Source organism: Equus przewalskii, chromosome 17 (genome assembly GCF_037783145.1).
Source record: "Equus przewalskii isolate Varuska chromosome 17, EquPr2, whole genome shotgun sequence".
Lineage (NCBI taxonomy): Eukaryota > Metazoa > Chordata > Mammalia > Perissodactyla > Equidae > Equus > Equus przewalskii.
This window is the reverse complement of record NC_091847.1, coordinates 39,340,617-39,366,799: the sequence shown is the minus strand read 5'-3', so window position 1 is coordinate 39,366,799 and position 26,183 is coordinate 39,340,617. Positions and strand designations below refer to the sequence as shown.

General features: G+C 41.6%; 1 protein-coding gene across 38 annotated transcripts in view; it reads right to left on the bottom strand.

Annotated features, from left to right (window-relative positions):
- The window catches only part of TANC1 (tetratricopeptide repeat, ankyrin repeat and coiled-coil containing 1), a 229,150-nt gene that overhangs the window by 125,146 nt on the left and 77,821 nt on the right, over window positions 1–26,183 (bottom strand). For all 38 annotated transcript variants that reach the window (XM_070579917.1, XM_070579897.1, XM_070579905.1 and 35 more), the window contains one exon: window positions 5,805–6,005. In XM_070579917.1, coding sequence (XP_070436018.1) covers window positions 5,805–6,005 — 201 coding nt within the window. The remainder of the gene's footprint in view (window positions 1–5,804; window positions 6,006–26,183) is intronic.

The window sequence follows — 26,183 nt, the reverse complement described above, 5'->3', positions numbered from 1 at the left end:
CACGGCAGTAAGGACAGGCAGGGCCATCTACTCCTCGGAGGAGGCTGTCATATGACAAGTCCCCAGGAGGCAACAGAACGTTGTCCTATTCACCACAGCAAGAGGAAGTGTCCTTGCTAAAGGTCAGAGCCCTGACTGTGGCCTGACCACTCAGGGGTGAAAGCAGGGCTTAGAACTAGCTGGTTCTCCCAGCAGCCTCGTGCCGGGACTGCGTTTCCTGTGTTATTCTCCCCCGGACCCCCCGCCTCCCCCTGAGAAGAAGCCTCACAGATGCATGTGCGAACGACCTTAAGCCTGTGGACTCCCGCTGTGCACGCAGCCAGAACACAAACCCATGTCAGTTACAGCTCATGTGTCAACAATGTACAGGCAGAATAATGCAGACCGGCATAGGAGAAGGTGCTAGGGACAGAAGGCAAGACCTGAGCTTAGGCCAAGCTCCCAATAACTTGCACATTGGGGCAAGTTCCATAATGGTGAGAGGTCTTTGCTTCCATTTCTGCAAAGAGGCCTGACTGGACATTCCCTAGAGGCCCTGCCAACTCTAACATGTCTATGATGCTCCATGATCCTCACCACATAACAGAGACCGCGATGGGAGCTAAAACTGGAAGCCAGCTGAGTGTTTTTCTAACCATGAACTTGATCTGACTCAGCTGTGATAATTCCCCTGACAGTATCGTAGAAAGAAGGAAAATGGAAATTGTCTGAGAAGTGCAGACAGAAGGGAAGTTCAAAAGAGGAAAGTTACAGAATGACTTCTCTTGGCCTCTTACTAATTCTCAGCAGTCCACAGCTAGGTCTGACAAAGCACCTACTAGCACCATCCATTTAAGACTGTTCCCAGAAGACGTTAACTTCAGAAAGAGGCCTCTCAAAGAAGGCTGGAGGGAACGTGAAATCAATACAGCTTTTCTGGAAAGGGACTGGGCAGTATGTATCAAGAAACTTTTAGGCGGGCTGGTCCCGTGGCTGCGTGGTTAAGTTTGCACGCTCATCAAACCATGCTGAGGCAGCGTCCCACATGCCACAACTAGAAGGACCCACAACTAAGAATATACAACTATGTACCCAGGGGGCTTTGGGGAGAAAAAGTAGAAAAAAAATAAAATCTTTGGGGAAAAAAAAAAAATGCAGTCTAGGGCCGCCCCGTGGCTGAGTGGTTAAGTTCACACGCTCTGCTTCGGCAGCCCAGGGTTTCACCAGTTCAAGTCCTGGGCACAGACATAGAGCCACTCATCGGGCCATGCTGGGGCAGCGTCCCACATGCGACAACTGGAAGGACCCACAACTAAAAGCACACAACTGTGTACCGGGGGGATTTGGGAGAAAAAGGAAAAATAAAATCTTTAACAACAACAAAAAAAATGCTGTCTATTTGGTTCAATAATTCCACTTCTGGGAACCTGCCACTCTTGAGATATTAGATATGTGTAAAAATCACTGGACAAAAATATTCGCATCAGGAATTCTGGAGACTGCCTGCAAAATAATGTGAATGTACTTAACGCTACTGAACTGTACACTCAGAAACAGTTAAGATAGTAAATTCCATTATGTGTGTTTTACCGTAATTAACAACTAGAAATTCATAAGAATTTAATAGCAAAAACAAAACATCTTGCTCATGCCACGATTTAAAAAAAAAAACTGAATAATGTCCTATCCAACAACTGGAAATTAGTTTAAAAATCAATTATGGAATATTGACACAATAGCTATTAAATATGAAGTTCTTCAAGAAAACTGGCAATTGCTCATGATACAAAATTAAGCGAAAGGGGGCAGAGCACATGTTTAGGTGGAGCAGATTGAGAAAAACCTAGAAAAGCAATACACTAAGAGTAGTTCTGTCTCTATGCTGAGATTTCCCAATTTTCTACAAGAAACACTCTGGGGGATGGAGGGGGCAGGGTGGGGGAGGAGGGGCTGTCTCGGCAGACATTAACTTCTGGTCCAAAAATCAAAGGGCAGAATGACTTCTACTTTACAGCCTGTCAGCTTTGAGGTTTTTCCCTTAAAGAAACAGACAGCCAGAGCGGGGTTCAAAACTGCTACATCAGCTCTGTCAACTGAGACAGAAGTGGAAGTGGAAGCAGAAGTCCAAGCAGCCAGTACCACCCAGACTCTACAAGCCAGCAAGGATGAGAACAGCAGAATCACTCTGTCTTCACCATCTGCTGTCACACCCCCAGCACAGGATTTTAAAAGGTTGCTTCTCATTCCTTTGCTCCCTTTTGATTGTTTCATAATGGGCTCCAAAGTGATCTGGGAAATGTAATCCAAATATAAAGTAACTAATGATATTACTAATAAATAAACTACAGGAAATGGGTTTTGCTCTTCCCTGGAAGAGGAAAGGATACATTACAAATATTAATGAATTCTTAATCCAAAAAAGGCTTGCAACAGCCACAGAACTACTTTAATGCATACTGGTCTTTGTTTTCATTACCAGAAAATGTATTTTCCATTAAAAAAAAAACGAAAATTTGAAACAACACTCAGAAAACAGAATCTTCTGCCAGCAGTGAAAAAAAACCATAAATAAATGGAGCAAGGTTGTAGGAGAGTAAATAAAAATAATAACTAGCAATATAAGTGGAATGTAAGAAACTCAATGGTGACATGCAGGGTGACCTCATTGCAAGGTTCATTAACCTCATTAGACTGTCTCTGGCCCAGAAGCTAATCATCAATTGTATTAATACATAAACTTTCACGAATACAGGCTGTATTGAGTGCCTATTACAGGGGTTTACAGGATTTGACCTTTGCTAGAATAATAGTTTCAGTCCCTGACAGTTTCTTGATTAGCATCAATTAGTGAAGAGTTTCTATCCAAACAAGTAAAACAGGTTTGTTTGTTTTTTTAAGATTTTATTTTTTTCCTTTTTCTCCCCAAAGCCCCCTGATACATAGTTGTATATTCTTCATTGTGGGTCCTTCTAGTTGTGGCATGTGGGACGCTGCCTCAGTGTGGTTTGATGAGCAGTGCCCTGTCCGCGCCCAGGATTCGAACCAACGAAACACTTGGCTGCCTGCAGCAGAGCGCGCGAACTTAACCACTCGGCCATGGGGCCAGCCCCTGTTTTTCTTTTTTTTAAAGCACCTTCTTAAAACAAAAGAGAGAGAGAGGAGTCTTATCTTACAAATGACAACAGAAGTCATGAAGGTAATTTCAGAGCTGGGTCTGAAAGATGACAAGATCCTGAAGCAGAGCCGGCTGGGGGCAGTAGGAGGTGGGAGTGGGGAGGCAGAGGGGGAGGGCTCCATACCTATGGGCGCTGCACGCACACCATATTTACTGTATCATTAGCAACAACGGTGCTCGCTTTTTAAAGAGACGGCCATTTTTAAATCCAGTGCACGTTCACAACCATATGTCAACTATTTTTACAGGCAGGTAGAACATTAGGGCTCTGGATACTTTTCCAACAATATGGTTTAAACTGAAATCTGTGTGTGTTAGACACTGTGGAAAAAACATTGTTTATTGTCTGATGTATTCTGAGTCACTGCCATTTTTAAGCACGCATCTCTGCCCTTAACTTCCCTTTTCAAATTAAAATTACCAAGATGAGGAAGCCAAATTACCACTGTGAGACACTCATTTGCTGTACAAATTTGGGCAATACACAAGCACTGCTCCGCTAGACAAGTATCTGCTTAGTGTATTTAATTATCATTTGGACCAGAAGCATCTACGATGGAGAATATTTTCTTCAACCCATTAAAAGGTTGAATGTTGCAAAACTACTCCCTTTGATCCGTAAGGCCTTGCAAAGAATTTAGCAGAAATAAATTTTATTCCTATGGAGAAAAACAAACTTTACGCTATTTTCTCAAAACCAAAGATATCTAATTCGGCCTGGATACAGAAGGAGACAAGGCCTCGTCAGGGATTTCCCGGCTCGTGTGCCCGTAGCCTCTCTGAGACCCTTCTGGATAGGCCACTCTTCCCAAGCTTGCCGTGCCATTCGCTGCTACCTCATGTCCCACTAAAATGCCACGCACAATAAATCAATAAATAAGTCGTAACTATGCGAGGTGATGGACTTTATTGTGATCATTCTGCAATACATATATCTATAAATCACTAAGTTGCATGCCTTAAACTTACACAATGTTTGTATGTCAATTATATCTCAAAGAACTGTGGAAAACACAAAAAATAAGTAAAAATTTTTAAAAAGATTAAAGTTCCACTAAAACACACACCAAATTTGTTATTAATAACAAAATTATACCTGAAGTGCGGTATTCTCTAGATTCTCTCAGGTGTTTGCCAGTCCTAAGGCCCAAGCAGCATCAATTCACTGGCAGTAGCACAGATTACAGGATGGAAAATTGTCCTAAAGATCAAAGCTCTGCTCTTGGCATTACCCTCAACTGAGGTCCCTTAAGGATCCCGAGAGGTTCAGAACTCTCTTTATTATCTGTTTTATATAGATGAGGTTAACTTAGAGAAGACATCACGCCCATCCTCATCCATCAGACATGAGAAGCACACACAGTAATTTATGAACAAAGGACAAATGACAGGGCTGACAACAGAAAAAGTAAAAGGCTGTGCACAATTTATAGAAAGGAGAGCAATTCCAATGGGGTAACTGACAAGAAAGGCAGTGTGGGAACTATGATTTGAAAGAAGAAAAGAAATCCAACATCTGACAAAGAGATACAGCCGTAGGGGGAGGGCCAAGAGCAGGAAGGACATTCCAGGAATTTCCCTAAATACTGATAAACAGGTCAAATTCCTTGGCACAGGAAATCACTTCATACCAAAAAGGTTTCCAAGTTCCAGCTAATGACAGGATTGGAAACAATGTTGTCCAAAATAAGAAAGTTCTAAAACAATAAAAGATTTTGGGCATCCACCAATTCATACCACCATCTCTAACATTCAAAGCCTTAAGATGAGCCCTATTAATTTTACCCCCAAACCCCAAATATTCACTAAAACGATTCAGAAATAATGCAGATGACTTCTCAAGTAATACAAATATTTAGGAAACCAGAAAAACAGATAACCGATTTCATAGCCAGGGCACATTTTCGACCAATTCCAAAAAGGTTTACATGTAATTGAGAAGAATCCTCGCCCTGGCATATGACCAATAAGGTCCCAAACTATCCTGCTTTCAGTACACAAATAGCAAACCTAAGAGAAGATCAAAGAATGATTCCAAGTATCAGTATTTTGGAAAGGCTTTCCTCACATTTGACTCATAACCTCTCAAAATTAAGCAATGTTTGGGTTTTTATTGGCAACATTAAGTGCAAAGAGTTGGTAACAAGGAGGGAAGCCGAAATACTTTATACAAGTAATCCATAAGTCCCTTATTCTGAATTTTCACAGTCAAATGCTGTATGATGTAATCAAGTAAAACACATCAGTATATAACATTTGGTAGTAATAAGTGGACTGTTGTCAGATTACACTTGCCTAAATCCATTACCTTTAAACGCACCGCAATGAGTGTAGATTACAGTATTACCTAATTCATGAGCAAGATGACAACAAAACTGTTAGTTAACATTAATATTGATAACAAGGTCTTGAATCTAAAACTCTAGCCTGGGCAATCAAAACAGTTTATATATAGGGTGAACTATAGCAATGAGTCCATTCACAGAAATTTTTTTTTTTTTAAAGATTTCCTTCTTCCAGAAGTTACTGTAAAAGAAAAAAACCTTCTCCCAGAAGATTTCTCATAAACATTAGTCTTGCTTAATTTCAATATGTATGTTACATTTCTAACCAAGACAGCTAGTTTGGGGCTGTTCTCTTGCTTGTTTACCTGGGGATTTTTTGCTTGATCTTGATTGCACGGAGTGAGACTGTCGAGGCAGCAGAGGTGATGAAGGCAGAGACATCGAGACACCTTTGGCCAAGCTCACCCTATAGGTGTCCTCTGCTACAGGAAGACTGCTCATGGAAAAGTCACTCCCATGGCCAGGGGGCTGGACTGGAGGGGAAGTTTCGGGACCAAAGTCACCTCCTAGAGTGGAGAGAAAACCTTACATTAGACCATCCAACACAGGTAGATGCAAATTTAATTCCTAAGAACTACATTCTTAGAATATAATTCCCATATACCATATGTGTGTGTTGAATATTTTTTTAAATGATCTTTTTTTCTTTACCACTCATAACTTTTTACCCTGCGAGGGTAAATTCAAGTTTCACTACTCAAGCATCAGTGGATTCTGCCTCATACCCCTTTCTGCAGCACACCAACTAGAATGGTTTCATTCCTAACAGTGGGTCCAGAAAGCCACTGATCTGAGATTATACCAAGGTCAAGTATGAATGATCCACAAGAAGCTTTGATTTCAGCTAAAGTCAGGGAGGGGGGTTACAGGTCTCATAGAGGTATCAGTAGAATGGATTCAAACAGCAACATCCATTCCAGAATTCCCTGGCCTCCCACCACTTCTCTCCGCTAAGAATGATCAAGGAGGGTTTATCCTACTTCATTCCTTCCCAGCACCATACATCTGTTCTCTCATCTCATCCAGTCCACAATGCCCACAGCACACAGTCTGCTCTCCTACAACTCAACCAGCCTAAACCTTTAGTCACGTGACTGGAACCATGGCTCGCTTATTAAGTAGGTTGTCTTTGGTATTCAACCCCTAAATGAACTTAAGGGCAAACAAGCTCACTATGACAAAATTAAACATTCTAGGGTATACAGATCCAAAAAGAACAAGAAAAATACAGAGGATGTAACTACAGTGTAGAAAGTACACAAGAAAGAATATGTAGGCTAGGTCTAGCCTCTCCAAAAACAATACAGTCGGTCCTCAAGTATTCAGATCATATGCTCCCTTCCTATTGCTCCTCCCCAACTGATTACCACCCAAAGCTACTGAGGAAGTGCAAGGAGAGAAGGTAAATCATTATCCTGATGATTAAAAAGCATCTTTAAGCTCTAAATTACATACAGCATAAGTAGAAAGATATAGAAAGTTTTCCACAAGCAAACCAGTCTCTCTGACAAAAGCTAGCCAACTAGTACTTATCATGCCTTCCTGACTCTGAAAAATCGAGGCCTGGATTTGAACTGAAAGCTGTCTAGCCAGGCAGGAACTCAATTTTTGCAGATCTTTGTGTACAAGTCTCAAAAGGGATGCAACACAAACCGTCAAGTTACAAACTGCATTGCTGTACTTGTTTTTCACATTAGGAGGCATGGGGAAGCACAGTCAGCCCCTCCACAGACCTAGGGATGGGGGGAGGTGGTGCTTAAAACAGGCAAGTAAGCTCATGCCTGACTTTCAAAGGCAACTCAAAACCAGCAGAGCTGAGAAGAGCAGAACCATGGGTTCCACAATGGGAAGTTGGCAACATCAGAAAGGTAATTTCGGTCTCACTTGGGCCAGCTATGTTGGAAGGGGTTTTAATAAACTTGGGAAACTAAAGATTTATCACTAAATGCCCAAATGATTGGCATTTGAAGAAACAACCAGAATTACCAGGAAACCTTCACTACAATTTTCAAAAACAAGAACATTCATGCAAACGCCCAAGACAAATAACATTCTGTCCCTGTGAGAAGGAAACAGGCAGGAGGTGTGGAGATCCCAACCTCCTAAGTCCGTGTGAACAGCAATGTCCCCACTCTGGTCCTCCTGCAACCCTCGCCCCCGCCCCGCCATTTCTCAAGTGTGCACTGTAAGATACCACTACCACCAACTCCCAGGACACAGGAGCTAACTTACACCATCGTGGATGAGCCTGAAATCTTTCAAAAACCTCCTCCTGGGGGCCTCAAGCCAGGGCATGAGCCTTCCCAGCTGCCTCCCCTTCAACTGTCTGACAACGAAATGGATCTTAAGGCAGAACTGGGGGTGCACCAGAACACCAACTCCCATTGGGGCTGAATGCCTACCACTCCGAGGAGACTTGTGCAAGTAGAAGGGACAGCTGTTTTCTCTAGCCCAATACCTGGCTCTCATGACCAGTCCCCACCAGCACACTGGTCTCCTCTTAGGAATGCAAGCAGGTGCTGTGCCTGCAACAATGGTGCCTGGTCACCAGGTTCCTGGATGTCTAGCAAGAAGCACTAGGACACAGACAAGAACTAGAAAAGCACCGAGGCCACAGCCCCACAGGGTTATACACATGGGACGTGGAGGGGACCTGGAAGAGGCAATGCTGGTTTCCTACGTGGTTTGAAGAGAGCTACATTGCCCTGTGGATGCCCTTACCCACCTAAGTCATCACCCTGGTTAGTCAAATGGCCATGGGATGGCCTGACAGGCACTGTAAGAAGGCACTGTCTTTCCTATGCACACACAAGTATTTCTGACCTACACACACACACACAAAAAACCCAGACTTCAAGTGCCTTAATTTGAGTAGGGACACAAAATTAGGGAGAAATGCATCTATTATGACAACACCAGAAATAAAAAAGTAAAGCTCATTACTGAGAAATACTTAGGATTCTCCAATGTGATGCAAGAGGAAATTGGAGATCGAAGGGTAAAAGAGAATTAAAGAGTTGCCTAATTACAAATTCTGCCCATAAACTTTGTTTACATCAAGCAAAGCAAATATTTTCATTAACTGCAAGACTGGTGGAGATGAGTTTCCAAAGCATGCGGTAACCATGAGGACCTTCAGCCTTTGGAGCAGCTGCGACTTGGCACTTTGATTTTATGTGGTCTGCAATAAAAAAGGACTTAGAGGTGGGGCTTGGGAAGAGGGGGTCTATATTTCAAGTTTACTTTGACATCTCACCATAACATCAGTCTGAAACATGTTGTTCTGTTGGTTTGTTTTTCCTATGCACAATTAAAGATCCCTACCTTCCATCTTCCTTTTATTAGAAAGGCACAAAGCAGGGAGAAGTTTTATGTACGAACAGGCGGCACGAAGCAAGCAGGGTGATCCAGCGGCTTAGACGCTGGAGACAGCACTCCGGAGCCCGCCGCTTTAACTGCACAAGGGCCAAGGGGTTCAGGTCAAAGTCAGTCCAAAAGCCTTGCAACGACGCCAGTGGCAGAAAGTGAAAATCTCTTAGGGGCATCCACGAGAACTATACAATACTGGTTCTGGGAAACATGACACCAGAAATTCTCCAGTTGATTTAACATTCCTCAGCAGATGCTTAAAGAGGTTTAAGAGGAATTAAAATCATTTCACTGCAACAACCAGCGAGACTGGCACATTTCTTTTAAACTGGAATAGACATTGTTTTTCTTTTAACTGATCTATTTTATTCCCCGTCTCAATTAAGTGATAGGAAGCCCACTTCAATCATCCTTCCTGTTGCTGCGGCAGAAATGCCCAGGCCAGGTAGAAGGGTGCATCCTCTCCAGGGTAGGAAACCACGTCATCATCCAGCAGTGCTTTAACGGGCTGCCTCCTCGTCCACTGGCAGGTGTTTCCCATGGAACATTTCTACACCACGGACCCTCTCATCCACCCCAACATGCTTCTCATCTCAGAGAGCATCTAGTCCAATCACAGTGTTTCACAAACAGGAAGCTGGGGCACGGGGGTTAACTGTGAGGAGCAGGGGCCACAGCGAGAACCACCCTCCAGAGTCCCCTCAACTGCCAACTCAGGCTCTAACGTACTCAGTACTCTACACATTTAAGAACCTTACTTTGAAAAAAAATGGAGATCCCCAAAAGAGACACATTTTTATATAAGTTAAATCTATAAGGGGTCAGCACATTTTTGCCAGAAAAGGTTAGGCTTTGCAGGTCACATAACGGTCTCTGTTATTGATATACATACACATACACCCCTTCTCTTATTTTAAAATCACTAATTCTCTAAGTTCCAAAAATAAAAGACTAGAAAGGACACAGGGGCATAAGGGTCTTCCTGTTGGTAATAAATATAAGTAAACACACACATCTACACATACATACACACAAAAGAACTATAAATCCAAGTCATAGTTTACAAAGATAATGGAATTATCAAAGGGGATAAAGCCATCCAATAAGGCATTTTAAATTGGCAGAAAGGGCTTTTGATAATAGTTCTTTAATTTTTTTTTTCACTATTACAGACTGTGAAAAGGGATTTAAATTCATGATGGAAGAAAATTCGAATCTGGGAGATGATAAATGTTTAAAAGCGGCAATGCAGAATGGCAACGACCAACATCACAGATTAAAGAACACGGAGTGCAGGATTAGAGAAGGCTTAAAAAAAAACGAGGGCAACAAAGCCAGGGAGATGAAAGTAAAAGCACATTTCAGAAAGAGTCAACCTGAGAAAGGCCAGGGTGAGCTCAGACATTCAGGTAAATAGGTCTGCAGATGCAGGAAATAAGATTTCCATTTATCGTGCCATTGAAGTGCCTAGGTGGAGGATGGGGAAATGGAGGCTTAGAATAGAAAGAGAAAAGATGTTCTGTTTATCCAGTTCCAGAAAACGAGACTTGTGCAATACATTTAACTAGGGCATTAAATGTGTTAGGGCATCTTTTGTGCAGTCCCAGCCTGGGAGTGCTCTAATGTTTCTTAAACATATTTTCCATCATAAGGTTTTATAACCATATAACTCATATATATTTACAGAAACCCAGAAAATTAGAAAAGATGTCATCCCACAAAATCCAATATCATTTTTGGAGACTTCAGAAGGTTCTCTCTGCAACTGAAAGCACTTTAAACCATTTTACATCTTAAAGGATCTCCCCAAATATACAGCCAGAGCTACTGATTGTTAACGTGCATTTTCAAAAAGAAAGCTAAGATAAATGTATCCAAGAAAGCAATTTTCCAAAACATTATTCACACAGTCATGACTAACTCTCAAAAAATACTGCTAAGAGGCAAGAAAGCAGCTAACCCCCAGAGTACAGAAAAACCTGGTCAATAGGACACGTCTACTCTTTTGAAAACACCAAGTGTGTTCTCAATGGGGATCAGTAAATACTATCCTCATAGTTTTATTCTTAATACTCAGTGGTCACAGAACCCATGTACTTTAACCTGAAACAGATGCTGAGTAAGCACACTGGCAATTCATATCTAATTATCAAAATTTTTCCTTTAAGGCATGTCATCATGCAAGAGTCTCTGCGCTTTAAGAATATATGACGTTGGGCCGGCCCAGTGGCGCAGTGGTTAAGTGCACACGTTCTGCTTCGGCGGCCCAGGGTTCGTTAGTTCGGATCCTGGGTGCGGACATGGCACCACTTGGCAAGCCATGCTGTGGCAGGCGTCCCACATATAAAATAGAGGAAGATGGGCACGGATGTTAGCTCAGGGCCAGTCTTCCTCAGCAAAAAGAGGAGGATTGGTGGCAGATGTTAGCTCAGAGTTAATCTTCCTCAAAAAAAAAAAAAAAGAATATATGACCTCAGAAAAACTCCCACTCCCAAGTGCCAGAGGGGTGCATTTTTAAATAATAAATGCTTTCTTAGGTGTGCTCTGTGTTAGGACAGGGTTTTAAAGCACTTCATGTCTACTAACTCATATCCTCACAACCACTCCATAAAGCAGGTGCTATGATGACGCTTCCCCTTAGACGAGGAACCGAGGCGCAGAAAGCATCAAGTATCCTGTCCAAGGACACCGGCAAAGGGCAGAACTGAGTCTGAACCCAGGCAGTCAGATGCAGAGTCCATTCTCTCAGTGCTGCTCCCCCAACAAAAGGCTACAGAGATGTGCCTTTCACCACTATGTCACTTTATATACTTAATAGGGAAAACCAAAAATAGTATATGTAGGTCTACTCGCAGTACCAGGCCACTGTGAGAAGAAACTTGTTCCCTCATCTATTTTCACTTTTCCTGCCGGCTGGTTAATTAGCGCCACAGCACTCCTGGAACACTCCATTTGGGAGCACCCAGGCCCAGCGATCATTAATTTTCTTTCAGTCACACCTTATGCTGTCACCAAACAAGAGAAACGGATCTGAGATAGATGTTTAGTCATCAAGCACCCTAAATAGTTTTTTCTCCTTTCACTTTGCACTGTAAATTCATTAACTCTTACAGCCTTTGGGCTTGCTGACTCTGCCCGGGGAGGATGGGCTGAATGCCATGCCCATCACATGAAACAAAGAATCCGACCACCCCGCCTGGCCCAGATGAAGAATGAAATAGCAGGGCAGCTGTGGTCAAAAGCAACAAGGCAGGGTTCACCTCAAATCTGCATGGAAGTCATTGTTCTACATTTGCATGTCAGGACATACTCGTTACCCAGGCCCACAGGTCCTGTCGAACCCAGCACCCTCGGACTCTGCAGATCTGCCAAGCCTGCCACTACCGCACACGGTCAGAGCCGAGGTTCCCAATCCCTGCACAGACGGAAGCCCGAGCCCTTCCTAGGGAGGTGGCTGTAAGGCGACGGCTCAGACACTGGCCGTCAAAGCTCGCCAGGGGATTCCCACGTGCAGCCAGGACTGAGAAACACTGAGGCAAGAAGGTAGTGAAAAAGATCTGCAAAGATTAGTGGTTACCGGAGGGGAAGGGCACTGTGAGGTGAGCAAAAGGGATAAAGGGATGCATGTGTATGGTGATGTATAAAAATCAGACTACTGGGGCCAGCCCGGTGGCACAGCAGTTAAGCATGCACATTCCGCTTCGGCAGCCCAGGGTTCGCCGGTTCGGATCCCTGGTGCAGACATGGCACCACTTGGCAAGCCATGCTGTGGTAGCCATCCCACATATAAAGTGGAGGAAGATGGGCACGATGTTAGCTCAGGGCCAGTCTTCCTCAGCAAAAAGAGGAGCATTGGCAGCAGTTAGCTCAGGGCTAATCTTCCTCAAAATAAATATTTTTTTTAAAAATTAGACTACTAAGGGTGAGCACAATGAAGTGTACTCAGAAATTGCTAAATAATAAAGTACACCCGAAATTACAGAATGTTATAAACCATTATGAGCTCAATAAAATTACTTGGGGAAAATAAAGATCTGAAATGTTTGTGTTCCTATTACAAGGCAACGAGGTGGGAGAGATGAAAAGGAAAAGAAACTGGAGGGAATACTCAATCATGTAGATGACTGCAATGTTTCCACTATTCAAAATGTGCATTCCTTGAGCGTGTATGTGTGTATATCTGTATAGACACATGCACACACACTGTATGTTTATGCATACAAACAGAAGAAAGCATACGCACTTGCATGTGCACCGCGATCTCTAAGGACACACAAGGAACCAGTAGCAGCGGCTGCCTCTGGGAACAGGAACCAATCAGGTGGGAGCATGGATGGGAGGCATACACTTTTAAACGGTTTATGTTTTTTCCTATGTGCATACATTTCCTATAAACATTCTAAATTTACATTCCCTAGGATTAAGCCATGTGTAGATGTGAACGTCTTAAGTCTAAATGGGCCACTCGCTATGGCCTAACTGGGCAAGCAGGTATAATGTAGTTCTATTTCACAAAGACAGGTGACAGTGACAGGTGTGGGGCTGAGTGCTTGGAGGTGAGCTGTTTCCAGCTGGCGGAGGTGGACGGAGGGCAGGGGACTAAGAAGAGCGTGGGGTCCTGCTCTGAAGGAGGTTGAATGCGTGGTAGCACTGAGCGCACTTGCTCCCTTCGTCCTTGGGCTCTGTGCAGGCACACGTTTCTCTTCTCCCAACCCTGCACCCTGGCTCTCACCCATGTCCGGACCACCTCTGCTGCGGTGGTGGAGTGTGGGCGTACTTGTGCATGCAGCTCACACAGGATAAGGCAGAGCCCTGGGGAGACATCAGGTCTACCAGGGAGAGGGCAGGGACAGGGGAAAGACAGGCATGGGGAGGGAGGGAGGGGGAGAGGTGGGAGGGGTAGCAGAAGAAAAAGGAATGAAAGACGGGACCATGGAATACAGAGGTATAAGGAAGAGAGGGAACAGCCAGAAGTGAAGGGAGGTGGGGTGGGGGTGGGGCCCAGGTGGTAAAAGCATAATTCCAGATTCTGTTTAAAATTGCATCTGAGGACCAAGCCGGCGGCATAGTGGTTAAGTTTGCCCACTCCACTTCAGCGGCCTGGGGTTCACAGGTTCAGATCTTGGGTGCAGACCTACACACCATTCATCAAGCCATGCTGTGGCGGCATCCCATATACAAAATAGAGGAAGATGGGCACAAATGTTAGCTCAGAAACAACCTTCCTCAAGCAAAAGGAGGAAGATTGGCAACAGATGTTACCTCAGGGCCAATCTTCCTCACCAGAAAACAAAACAAAAGAAAACAAAAAAAACTGTATCTGGCTAGCAGTCCTGATAAAGCCTCTCCAAACACCCTGGTAAAACACCTTTAACTACAAAGTAAAAGACAAAAACTCACAAGTGCAAAACTATACCAAAAGATATGGGAGTGCCAGAAAAGGAAAGAATTCCCAATCATTTTAAGGAAGACAATGGAGCATCCTCTGTTGTTGTTCCAAAAACTGGTGGCCTAACCACGCTTCAGCCACCAAGTGGGGATGACACGTCCCTAACCCTGGTGTCTGCTGAATCACCCCCCCAACACCTACCTGCAGGAACCAATAGATTTGGGTAGGTAAAACAGGGATGATTAGGTCTTTTCTCTTTCGACGAAAAGCCACAAATACCTCCCAAAATATTAAATGGTGGGAGACTAAGGAAACATATCGCTTATTAGTGAGACAAAGGGAGTATCTTCTTGCAGCCTCAAAGAAAGAAAACTGAGAAAAAAATTCAGTGAACTGCTTGGTACCCTCAATAGAATACAGGATGGCATGGCCTCTATACCCTTCTCATGGTGTTTCTTTTTTGATTACTTTATCTATTCTAAAATTAAAAATAATAAAAGAAAAAGAAGGAAATTTAAAAAGCAATAGCCAAATTATGATCCACATTTCAGGCTTAAAGAGTAGAATTAATACTAAAAAAGTTCACTCATGGGGCCAGCCCCATGGCCGAGTGGTTAAGTTTGCCCGCTACACTTCAGTGGCCCAGGGTTTCACCAGTTCGGATTCTGGGTGCAAACATGGCACCGCCCATCAGGCCACGCTGACATGGCGTCCCACACAGCACAACCAGAGGCACTCACAATTAGAATATATAACTATGTACTGGGGCCTTTGGGGAGAAGAAGAAGAAACAAAAAAGATTGGCAACAGATGTTTGCTCAGGTGCTAACCTTTAAAAAATAAAAAGTCCACTCACGATCAAGAACAAGCTTGAGGAGGTCGCCCCAGGATGCAGAGCAAAGGGGCAAACATGTGAACGACGTGAGAAAAGATGTAGGGATGGGAAACAAAAGGCATCTCTGAGAAGAAACAAGGACATGGTAATTTTTAAAATTCAAACACAAAACAACAACAACAACAAAAACAATCTTTTTTTAATTGACCTATGCAGATAAAAAGGACCCCCATGCCGTAGGCTGTTTTCCTAAAGGGAGACCCAAACCCAGACTCATCCTGGCAAAACTTCAAGTTGATGATTTAAGAAGAAATTATCACAAGCATCCAGGTAATTATGTAGTTTAAAAAAAGAATTAATGGCATACAAAACCACAGAGACTTTCAAAGGAACCAGAACCTAGAAGCCACCTGCCTTCAGACTTCTCCTATCAGTTCCTAGGGCTGTCGTAACCGACCGCCACACCTAGGTGACTTACACAACAGAAATTTATTCTCACCCTTCTGGAGGCTGGAAGTCCAAAGAGAAGGTGCCGGGCAGGGTGGCGCTCTCTCTGAAGCCTACTGTCCATGCTTTTCCCTTAGTTTCTGGTGTTGCCTACAGTCGTTAGCGTTCCTTGGCTTGTAGACACATCGCTCCAATCTCTGCCTATGTAATCACACGGCATTCTTGCCCACATCCATGTCTTTGCTCTTCTAAGGACACCAGACATAGTCAATTAGGCGATCCAGGATGGCCTCATTTTAACTTATTACATTTACAAAGACCCTACTTCCAAATAAGGTCACTTTCACAGGTCTCAAGGATTAGGACTTCGATGTTATCTTTTGCGGGGGGGGGGGGGGGGGGGTGGATATAATTCCACCCACAACACTTCTCTTCTCCAACACCAAAAGCTAGAAGTCAAAAAGGAACATCTACAAAATTTGAGGGAGCAGATAGCATGACCAAACCTTATAAAACCGAACCAAGTTTTCTATCAAGTGTAATATGAACCAAAAAACATTCTCAGATACTCAAAGTCTCAGAAAATGCACAGCCCACTTATCCTTCTTGAGAAAGAAGTTACTTAAGAATCAAAATTAACTACTCAACAGTGGGGACATTGTGAATTTAAAAAAGAAGCAATAAACTATAACCCAAGCCCAGCCTTCAAACACTTCACTCAACTCCTCCTCTTCTGCTTCCACTCCCTTCTCATTCAGGAAATGTGTTTTTTGAACCATATCCTTCACCCCATAGTGCAGAAAGAATCTCTTACCTTATCTGTCAACCTCTTAAAACAATAGTGCCCTGTGCCAGAACTTGCTAACAATGGCTAACATTTTTTACGTGGTTGCGACACCGGGCAGAGAAAGCTCTCTTCACCCCTTCCACCCTCCCTAAATAAGCAGAGTAGCACAAAAAAACTGCAATAACCATTTTCATTGCCAAAGAACTGAAATTACAAAAAAAGAAAAATTTGAGTTTACCATATAATCAAGATTTTTTATAACATGTGGAATAAACATTTAAGCCAGTACACACCATTTTGTATGTGCCATATGACGACGATGGGAAAATAATATGCACCACCAAAAGTTAGAAGGAAGTTCGATAAAATGTTGATGGTGGTTATTCTTAAGAGGGAAGAAATATCAATGGTTCTCTCCCTGCCTTTTACATTTTAAGGTTGACATAGGTTCTGACATTTTTATAAGAAGATGTTTGTAAGATAAAACATACTTTATTTTCCATTAAACATTTATTTGAAACATACATTTGTATCCATTTCCTTTTACTTCTGGAAGTTTCCCAACAAGCCCCCTACTGGGTACCCGTCAAGTTCCTGCCTTCATGAGTCCCTTTCCCCAGGAAGGAGGTCTCACTTTTCCCTTATCCAGACACCTCTAACTATGCCCGCTGGTTTTCTCAACCCACCTGGCTCAGACTTGCCCTTGTCCATCCAGCCCAACCTGTCCACAGTCATCAGTCTCCTGGTTCTTACTGATGTCAGATCATCTTCCTTGTTGAGTGTTCTCACACCGAAGTTCTGGACTGGCTTCCTCCTACAGTCTCCGTGTGGTCCAAGATCCAGTTCCTCAGCCTATATACTTCGAAGTAATAAAAACGAACCTCTCTGCCCTAGCTCTGTCTACACTCTGACTTCTCTACTTTTAACTTCCAATCTCCAACCAATCGATGCTTCTCTTAACACTAAACTTTCTCAAAAACAACAATCTGAATATACCCTCAAATTATAACAGCATAGAGAACTCACTTTTTCCAGAGAACTTTCTTGGGGGTGATATGAGGAATGATGAGGGTAGACCACCATACTGCACATCTCGCATCTACGTGAATGGTGCCCTAGAACTGTGCAATGAGGCAGCCCTAGAGATTGTAACTACGCACCGGATATCCAACTCCTAAAGCCATTCTCCACCTCAATTACACACCTAGCCCCACCATCACTGCTGGAGCTCACCTACCCTTGAACTTCACATTAAGTACGTATTCAGGTAACTTACTTAGGATTGGTAGGATTTATCTAAGTTCTCTGTCTTAACTATACAGTAATCCCCCATTATCTGCAGTTTCTCTTTCTGCTTTTTCAGTTACCCAAGCTCAACCATGGTCTGAAAATATTAAATGGAAAATTCCAGAAATAATTCATAAGTTTTAAATTGCTGCCATTCTAAGTAGCATGATAAAATACCATTCTGTCCTGCTCTATCCCATCTGGGACGTGAATCATCCCTTTGTCCATCATATTGACACTGGATATGCTACCACCCTTTAGTCACTTAGTAGCCATCTCAGATTGACTGTTACGGTACCTCAGTACTTGTGTTCAAGTAATCCTTATTTTACTTAATAATGGCCCCAAAGCACAAGAGTAGTGATGCTGGCAATTTGGATATGCCAAAGAGAAGTCATAAAGTGTTTCCTTTAAGTGAAAAAGTAAAACTTCTCGACTTGGTAAGGAAAAAAATTTGCATGCGGAGGTTGCTAAGATCTACAGTAACTTTTATTACAGTATATTGTTATAAAGGTTATATTTTATTATTGCTATTGTTAATCTCTTACTTTGCCTAATTTATACACTAAACCTCATGATAGGTATGTATGTATAGGAAAAAACATAGTATATATAGAGTCCAGTACTGTCTGGATTTCATGCATCTACTGGGGGTCATGGAACATATGCACTGTGGATAAGGGAGGACAACTACACATGCATGCTCATTGAAAGCATGGGCCCTAACAATGAGGATGATTAAGCTAGCAATTATTAGGACCTTACCGTGTGTACCAGACACCTTGATAAACATTTTATAGACATTAGGTTATTTATCTATCCTATTCCATGGAAGTAAATGCTGTCATTGCCCCCTCGTTACAGATGAGAAAACTAAGGCCTAAGGAAGCTAAATTAGTTGCCTCGAGTTCCATGGTTTGTGAGTGGCAGGTCCAGATGTAAACCTAGGCAGTCTGAGCCCACAGTCAGAATTCTTAATCACAGCATCACAATGGCCTGCCTTCCTACACCACGCGGATCCCCTAACCAAGGTGCACACTGAGCTTGGAGTCTGTTCAGTGCTTAAGAAACACTGACTGTCATCCACAGATAATTTAGCAAGTCATCTTTCTCTGAATGATAATCATCAAGAACATTCTGTCATATTGGACATGCTGACATTTTGGGGGTGGAAAAATAAGTGGAGGGAAAAAGACTTTTAGAACAATAGCATAACCAGTACACCACCCCCTCACTAACTACTCACATCCAAACTCTGGCAGTGCCGTCAGCAAAGCTGTCTGCCAACAGGCATCATTACAAGAGAAGGAGAATAAAAGGGAGCTGCTAGCATTTATCTTATTTCAACTCCTTACAAGGAAAATAGGACCTATAAACATTAGAGGAAAAAAAATGCCTCAAAGTTTCTAGGTAGCATTTAAAGTTTCTTCCCCACAAAAAACATAGTAAAAATGCAATACAACCAATTCAGTGCACAGTCTAGAAAAAAGACTAAACCAATTATGTACACGTGACTATTTAACAAGATCTTTTCCTAGCCTGTAGTGGGGGGGTAGGGAATGGGAGAGAGAATAAGACGACTTTATATTTTCTGCCTCTGTCGTTTTATTTGCTATATTCCTGCTTTATCACCAAAACCACCAAAAAAAGAAAGAAACAAAGAAGAAAAAATCCTTGCTCGGTTTTTGAAACAGCAGCCTCAATGACATGTCTTGTAAAATATCTTAGCAACAACGTCAATATTGTCTCACCACAGCTCCCCATATTAACATTCCACTCTAATCATGATTTCTCAAATAGAAAATGCAATGCGAGTTACTTACTTCATTCACTCTCTGAACACCATTCTGGGAAGACAGCCCACTAACAATTTCTATAAAGTTGCATGTAAATTAAACATCAAAATTATATTCAATAGCTATTTGTTTTTGTGTATGTAACTTGCAAGTGTGAGAATAAGCAAACATTGATAAGGAATCTGGATAAACATGAGAACCAAATAAAATAGACTGACAAATTACTTTGATCAAATTCTGTCCCTTGTTATTTCTGTAAGGGAATCCGTTCACTCATCTGCTCGTATATCTGTATTTCAAATTCATCCTCACAGGGCTGCCAAAAACAGGGTTTACTAGATAACAGGGGAGACCCTTCTCCTAAGGGTTTTCAAAGTCACATTCACATACCTCTGCCATGGGCAGTCGAGGCTAGCACTGCATAGACAGAAGAACAAACGGCATACCAGTGGCTCCCAAACCTGGCCAACCATTCAAAAACCATTAAAAAAAAAAAATACAGAAGCTGGGGCCCCGTCGCTGGTGAGTGATTCAGCAGGTCTGGTGGGAATTTGAGCCACAAGTGCTTCCAGCGAACCAGCTAGGTTTAGGAATTGCTGGACTCAACAACTACACTAGGGCCCATTCTGTAAGGCCGTGGTGACTATTGAAATCGCACGGGCACAGCACCTCTGAGTGCACACACATCTTCTCTGCCCAGAATTCTGGAGGCGGATCCCCGCGTTCAGGCCTTCCCCCTCCCCTCTCTCAGCAAACACAGCCCTCCCAGACTGTTTACAGCAACTGTCCCACAGCACTGAGCTAAGGGCAGGCCTATCCCCACGGCTCGCTCCTCCATCTGCACCAGGTGGAATGGCCAGGTCATGTCTGCCACACAGACAAGGGAATGAAGGAAACACAAATATCTGAGATGTCGCCATTTACTAAAGCCAAAAACAGAGGGTGATCAACGGGTGGAAAAGCAAAGAAAGCAGAATGGTGTAGAAATTACCATAAATTATAATTAAGAGCAAACATTTATAAAGTGCTTACCTACAGTCCAGGCACTGTTCTAAGCTCTCTAACTCGCTAAACCCTCAAGACAACCAACACCTAGGAGGCAGATACTGCTATCATCTCCATTTTACAGATGCAAAAATGGAAACAGGGAGGTTAAGCAACTTGACCTGGAATTGAAGAGAAGCCACCTGGCTGCTATACTGCCCAAAACAGAGACAGAGAGATGAACTGGGTTCACATCCTGACTCTGCCCCCTAGTAACTGGGCAGTCTTAAGCTAGTTCTTTAACTTCTACTAATAAGCTACTGATTATGTGAGGTAACTGTTCATAAGCATTTAGCACACTGTCTGATACACAGTGAACAAAGGGCAACTTTTATTAGTACTGCCATATTTTCTCCAAGGGGATTCACTTCCTGGTGAACTGTGGTTTGCTTCTTGGTTTCTTCAACATCTTGAGGAAGAAAAAGAAATCTCTCACCCCTCCCTCACAACATTTGCGTATCAAAAACTTGTGATACAAATTTAAGTGGTTGTATATTTTATTTCCTTGCTTAATGGGCATTTCCCAAAACCAAGGATATCACATGGTAAAAGCAAAACAAAACAATTTCCCCACACTGTCAACATTATCATGACTGAATTTAAGAAAAAACAAAGCGTTATTTCATTTGACCCTCACAATTACTATCTGACACACATAGAGACTATTACCTTCATTTTATAGGCAAGAAAACTGAGGTTCAGAAAAACGAAACAACTTGTTCAAAGAGAACCAGTAGGTATGTTCAAACAGGAACTCTTACCGAAGTTTCCTGAAGCCAAACCAGCACAGGGCTTCTTCATCTTTAAGATGCTGCTTCCATAAATGAGGGGGGAGTTGCAGCACTGTTTGGGGAGTCCAATAACCACGGTAACAATTTAATGGACGCAGAGGGAAAAACTCCAGAACCTCTAATCTTCAGAATCTTAGAGCTAAGGATGTAGCTCCAAGAGGTTTAATCAGATTAGCGGCATCAAAACTCTCACGCAAAGCAGGGGAAGAGAGCCGACCTCCATGAAATAATGGTTTGTAATCTCTCAGGCAGTTTTCAACACTGAACTCACAGAATTAAAATAAAATCCTTCACTTAATCCCATCAAAAATGAAGGATGGCTTAGGAATCTAGGTTTTATAATTCAAAATTAAACATGACCTGTTTGACTTGCTTAGAACTCTAGCTAGTAAATGACCAATGGTCAACCAGTTACCAAAACATTAAAACAGCTATTGAACCCAACAGAAAAAATAGGTAAATAAACAGGGAGGACAGAGAAAGAAAATTTAAATCTTTATTTTTGAAAAATACTTATAGAACATATACTATCCGCCAAGCACGGATTTAAGCACTTTATAAATATTAACTCCTTTAATCCTCATAAATGACCCATGAGGCACAGAAAGGTTAAGTAATCTGCTTGAGTTCACACAGCTGGTAAACTGCAGAGCCAGGATACAAATTTAGGCAGTATGGTTTCAAATGGCCAATAAACATTAAAAAAAGTGTTTGAATTCATTCTAAAGAATTGCATAATTAAAACAACGAGATGCAATTTTTGCCTATCATACAGGCAAAGACAAAGTAGTTTGACTATAACCTATGTTGGTAAGTACATGAATAAACAAGCATTCTCATCTACTGAAGGTGGAATTATAAATTTAATGTCACCTTTTTGAATGGCAATTTGACAAAATCTAGAAAAATTATAAATGAAAAAACTTGTTAACCAACAATTTTTCTTACAACTCTTCTTATGAGAGTACAGGCACTTATGTATAAGAAGATTCACTTGAGTATTGACTGTAATGACAACAAAAAAGATACAACCATCAATAGCAGAATAACAAAATAAATTATAGGATATTTGTCCAACATCACACTGAGCAACTTTTTTAAAACCTATATATTAGTATGTGCTAATATGAAACAATGTCTAAAACTGCATTCAATCAACACAGTAATTAACAAAATAAAACACATTGTAAAGTCCCTGTGGGTTTTCCTAAGTATCTATACAGGTGTGTATACGTGTGCATATGCTCATATATGCACAGAAAACATCTAGAAAGATCAAATAAGAAACCATTAACTGCCTTTGGGGGGTAAAAAGGGAAGAAAGAAGAAATGAGGATGAGGTCTTTACTTTTAATACCATTGTATAGCTTTTTAAAATAGTTGTATATTATATTTAATTACTACACTTATGGTGTTTAAATGGCTTCACCAAAAAAAATAGGATGGATTTATAACAGTCTCAAGGACATTAGGTAGAAATGGACTTTAGGATATAGAAATAGGAATATTACTCACAGTGACTGAGTCTAGACTAAGACCAGGTAAGAATCTCAGAAATAAACCTAGAGAGGGAGAGGGGAAAAAAAATTCTTCTAGAGAAGAAAAAACTCAAAAATATCACTAGAGAGAGAAATTATAAATACAAAGGAAATCCACTGTCTTCTATCTCAGGGATATGTTTTCTTTTATGTTTACTCAGTGCTACAGATAAAAATTATAGAGCTAGCCAAAGACATAGTAGAAAGTGAACTAGTCCAGAGTCAAAAGCTACACTTTGATCCCATCTTTGCTTTAACTATATGATGTTAGGCAGTTGGCTGGACATGTGCAGCATGCAGGTGGCTCTCTTCCATCCTTAACCTGGAGTTTGCATCCAGGCTCTTGTACCAGCCAGTTCCATGATCTATAAAAACTCTAGACAAGTGCCCAAACCATCACAGCCACCTGTGTGCACGTCCTGTATCAGAGACATCATCATTCCTGGGTACGCTGTGCTCTAGAACAGTCTCAGGGCACAAAGAATGGCATCATGTACCAAACCTAGCAGGTAGATGCTCCCAAACTTTCTTTAAAATGGGCAACTCTCCAACACACATAAACCTTACGAGAGTGAAAAATCAAAAACCAAGTGCTGAGGTCTTGTTTTATCTTTAGCCCTAAGATAGAGCTGTGGTCACCAGAACATAGGGGAAAAAAATCTCCAAATCTATCCTGCACCTTGAATGGCTCATGTGTTATAACCAGCTTGTCCCCAAAGTGGGTAGGATGTGGGAGACAGAGTGGAGATACACAGATCCTACTTTCTAACTCTATGATTTCAGATGTGAATAAGCGTTTCTCAATTTGATGCTCTCCACCAGGAGTGGGGCTACCCAACTGGTTACCCCTAATGGCCATCCGTCAACCGCAGGACAACTGCAAAGTCAAAGCCCTCATCCCTTTAAGAGGAACAGTAAGTTTAAATCATCCTTCATGGACAAAAAGGCAATCTAGGTCAAAATCTTTGCTAGCCTACCTCCCTCCTCAGGAACTACATTTGCCAGTAGAATATATGAAATCAAGTTTTTTATATTTCTGTGAAATAGAAATAAAACCTTGGAATTCTCCTTCTAGGAAATGCAAGTAGGTCACAGGAAAACTCAAAAATGGAGGGTTTTTTATGGGAATTAAGAAGCTACACACAACAAAGCTTTTTAAAAACAAGGTCCATATAAAATAAGACTTTTTTTTTACTTTTTATTTTTTTAAAAGATTGGCACCTAAACTAACAGCTGTTGCCAATCTTTTTTTTTTTCCCCCTGCTTTATCTCCCCAAATCCCCACAGTACATACTCGTATATCTTAGTTGCAGGTCCTTCTAGTTATGGGATGCAGGACGCCACCTCAACATGGCCTGACAAGCGGTGCCATGTCTGTGCCCAGGATTCGAACCGGCGAAACCCTGGGCCGCCGCAGCAGAGTGCACGAACTTAACCACTCGGCCACAGGGCCAGCCCCAAAATAAGACTTTTTTAAACAGAAAAGTAGCTTTAAAGAAAACAATTACTTATGAAATTAGATTTGACCAAAAAATAGACTCTGAATTGTTAATTTGTATTTCCCTAAGTTTTCTATTGCATTTACACATATACATATAAAAATGGAACCAAAGTAAATAAGTGCTGTTGTTTGAGAATTTCGCCATGTCCTTTATGATGATTCAGACAGGCTGTGACTTGCTGGAGGTCTTATTGGCCATAAAAAGTGGAAGATCTAGGACGAGTCTTGATTTCTCCTCCTTCTCGGTCCAGAACTTCCTCTAATTATGGCTCTCACAGGAAACAGGCAGTTCAGGATGGACCAGCGTCATCCACTACGTGCAGGTGCCTGACACATGACAAACGCTAAGTATTTGTTCCCTTCCTTCTCTAATTCTTTCATCCTTATTATTTCCCCTAAAACACATGGGAAAGTTACAAAGTGGGTGAGGGATGGGCCTTCCACATACAAAGACCTTCATTAATTAAGGATATGTTGAGATGAAACATCTCAGAAACTTTATACGTACTTAGAAATCTATCCTTAAAGCTGCTTGCTGACTCTTGGAATCTCTTTACCAAGGGAAAAAACCTTTCAGTTTAAATTAATGAAGAAAAAGGATAAAACCCAAGTACTTGAGATAGGCTAAAAGGCAAAATAAATTATTTTCAAAGTATAAACCACCATACAACAGACAATGAGTCAGCACTTTCCCTGTTTTGTTATGAGGGAAAAGGGTAAAGATGACAGAAAAGCCTTTAGTATCCAAAGGCAATGGCGCAATCAGTATTTAAAGATAAGAAGTCATGAAAAGAAGCTTCTAGAATATCACTCTTTTGCCTGAGATCAGTCCTACTCCCCCCTTCAACAGAGAAGAAACAAGAAGTTTTAGAAGGGTTTTTTTTAATTGGTTCTTTAAAGTTTCCTCAAGAAAGAAGAGATGTACTGAATATCTAACAGAAGCCAGATGTCAAGCTAGACACTTTGCAAAAAAGTTTTCTTGTTTAACTCTGACAACATCACTGTAAGGTACCTTACCTTAGCAAGGTTAAGAAATTTATCCAAATTCAAGTAAACCAGGAGGGGATCAAGCTAGGATCCGAATCTGTATCTTCTAATTCCAAAGTCTATGTTTTTTTCGAGACTCTGTGACACGTATGAGGGACAACAAAGAAAAACTGATGAAGGAACCAATTAAACCACAGGGAACAGCATTCCTGCTCCTACTAAAATCCTGCCCGGTTCCACTCTATGTTTAAATCATATCCTAATATTTTGCAGAATTTGTTTAAATGCCCTCTAAAGAGAAATACAATACCTTTAGGTCAAATTATTTCTGCTTGTTTTGTTGCTTGGAAAACATTTTTGGAGTCAGTTAACAACAAGATACCAAATATCCATAACTCAGCAAGACAGTCACTGCACTGAATTCCTAAATAATAGTCCACAACCGCAGAAAATGGGCAATGATAATCAAAAGCAGCTTCATATTTTCCGGATAAAACAAAGCATCGTTTGTATTGAGGCATTTTTAGAAAGTACCAGGGAAAACCAGACTGCAGCCTGGAATGGCTTAAAATACCACATTTAACAATCACATCAATGGCTTTTAAACTTTAGAGGCCTACAGCTTCCTTTTATGACAAAGTCAAAGTGAAGGATTAGACAAAAAACTCACAGATTAATTCAGTGCATACTTAAGTTTAGAGATTAGCCAATGCCTTAATTAACACCATTACTAGTGCATTTAGCCAACCAGCTGGGTTTCAACAATGAAAAGGTGAAGGTCAAATGTTTTTTTTTTTAAATATTGCTTTATCTAAATTGCTTCAAACTAAGCCCCCCTGCTGAAAAAAGAATACAAATAATTAAACTGAAAGGAAACGACCAATAAACAATTATTTTGGCATATTAAGCAACT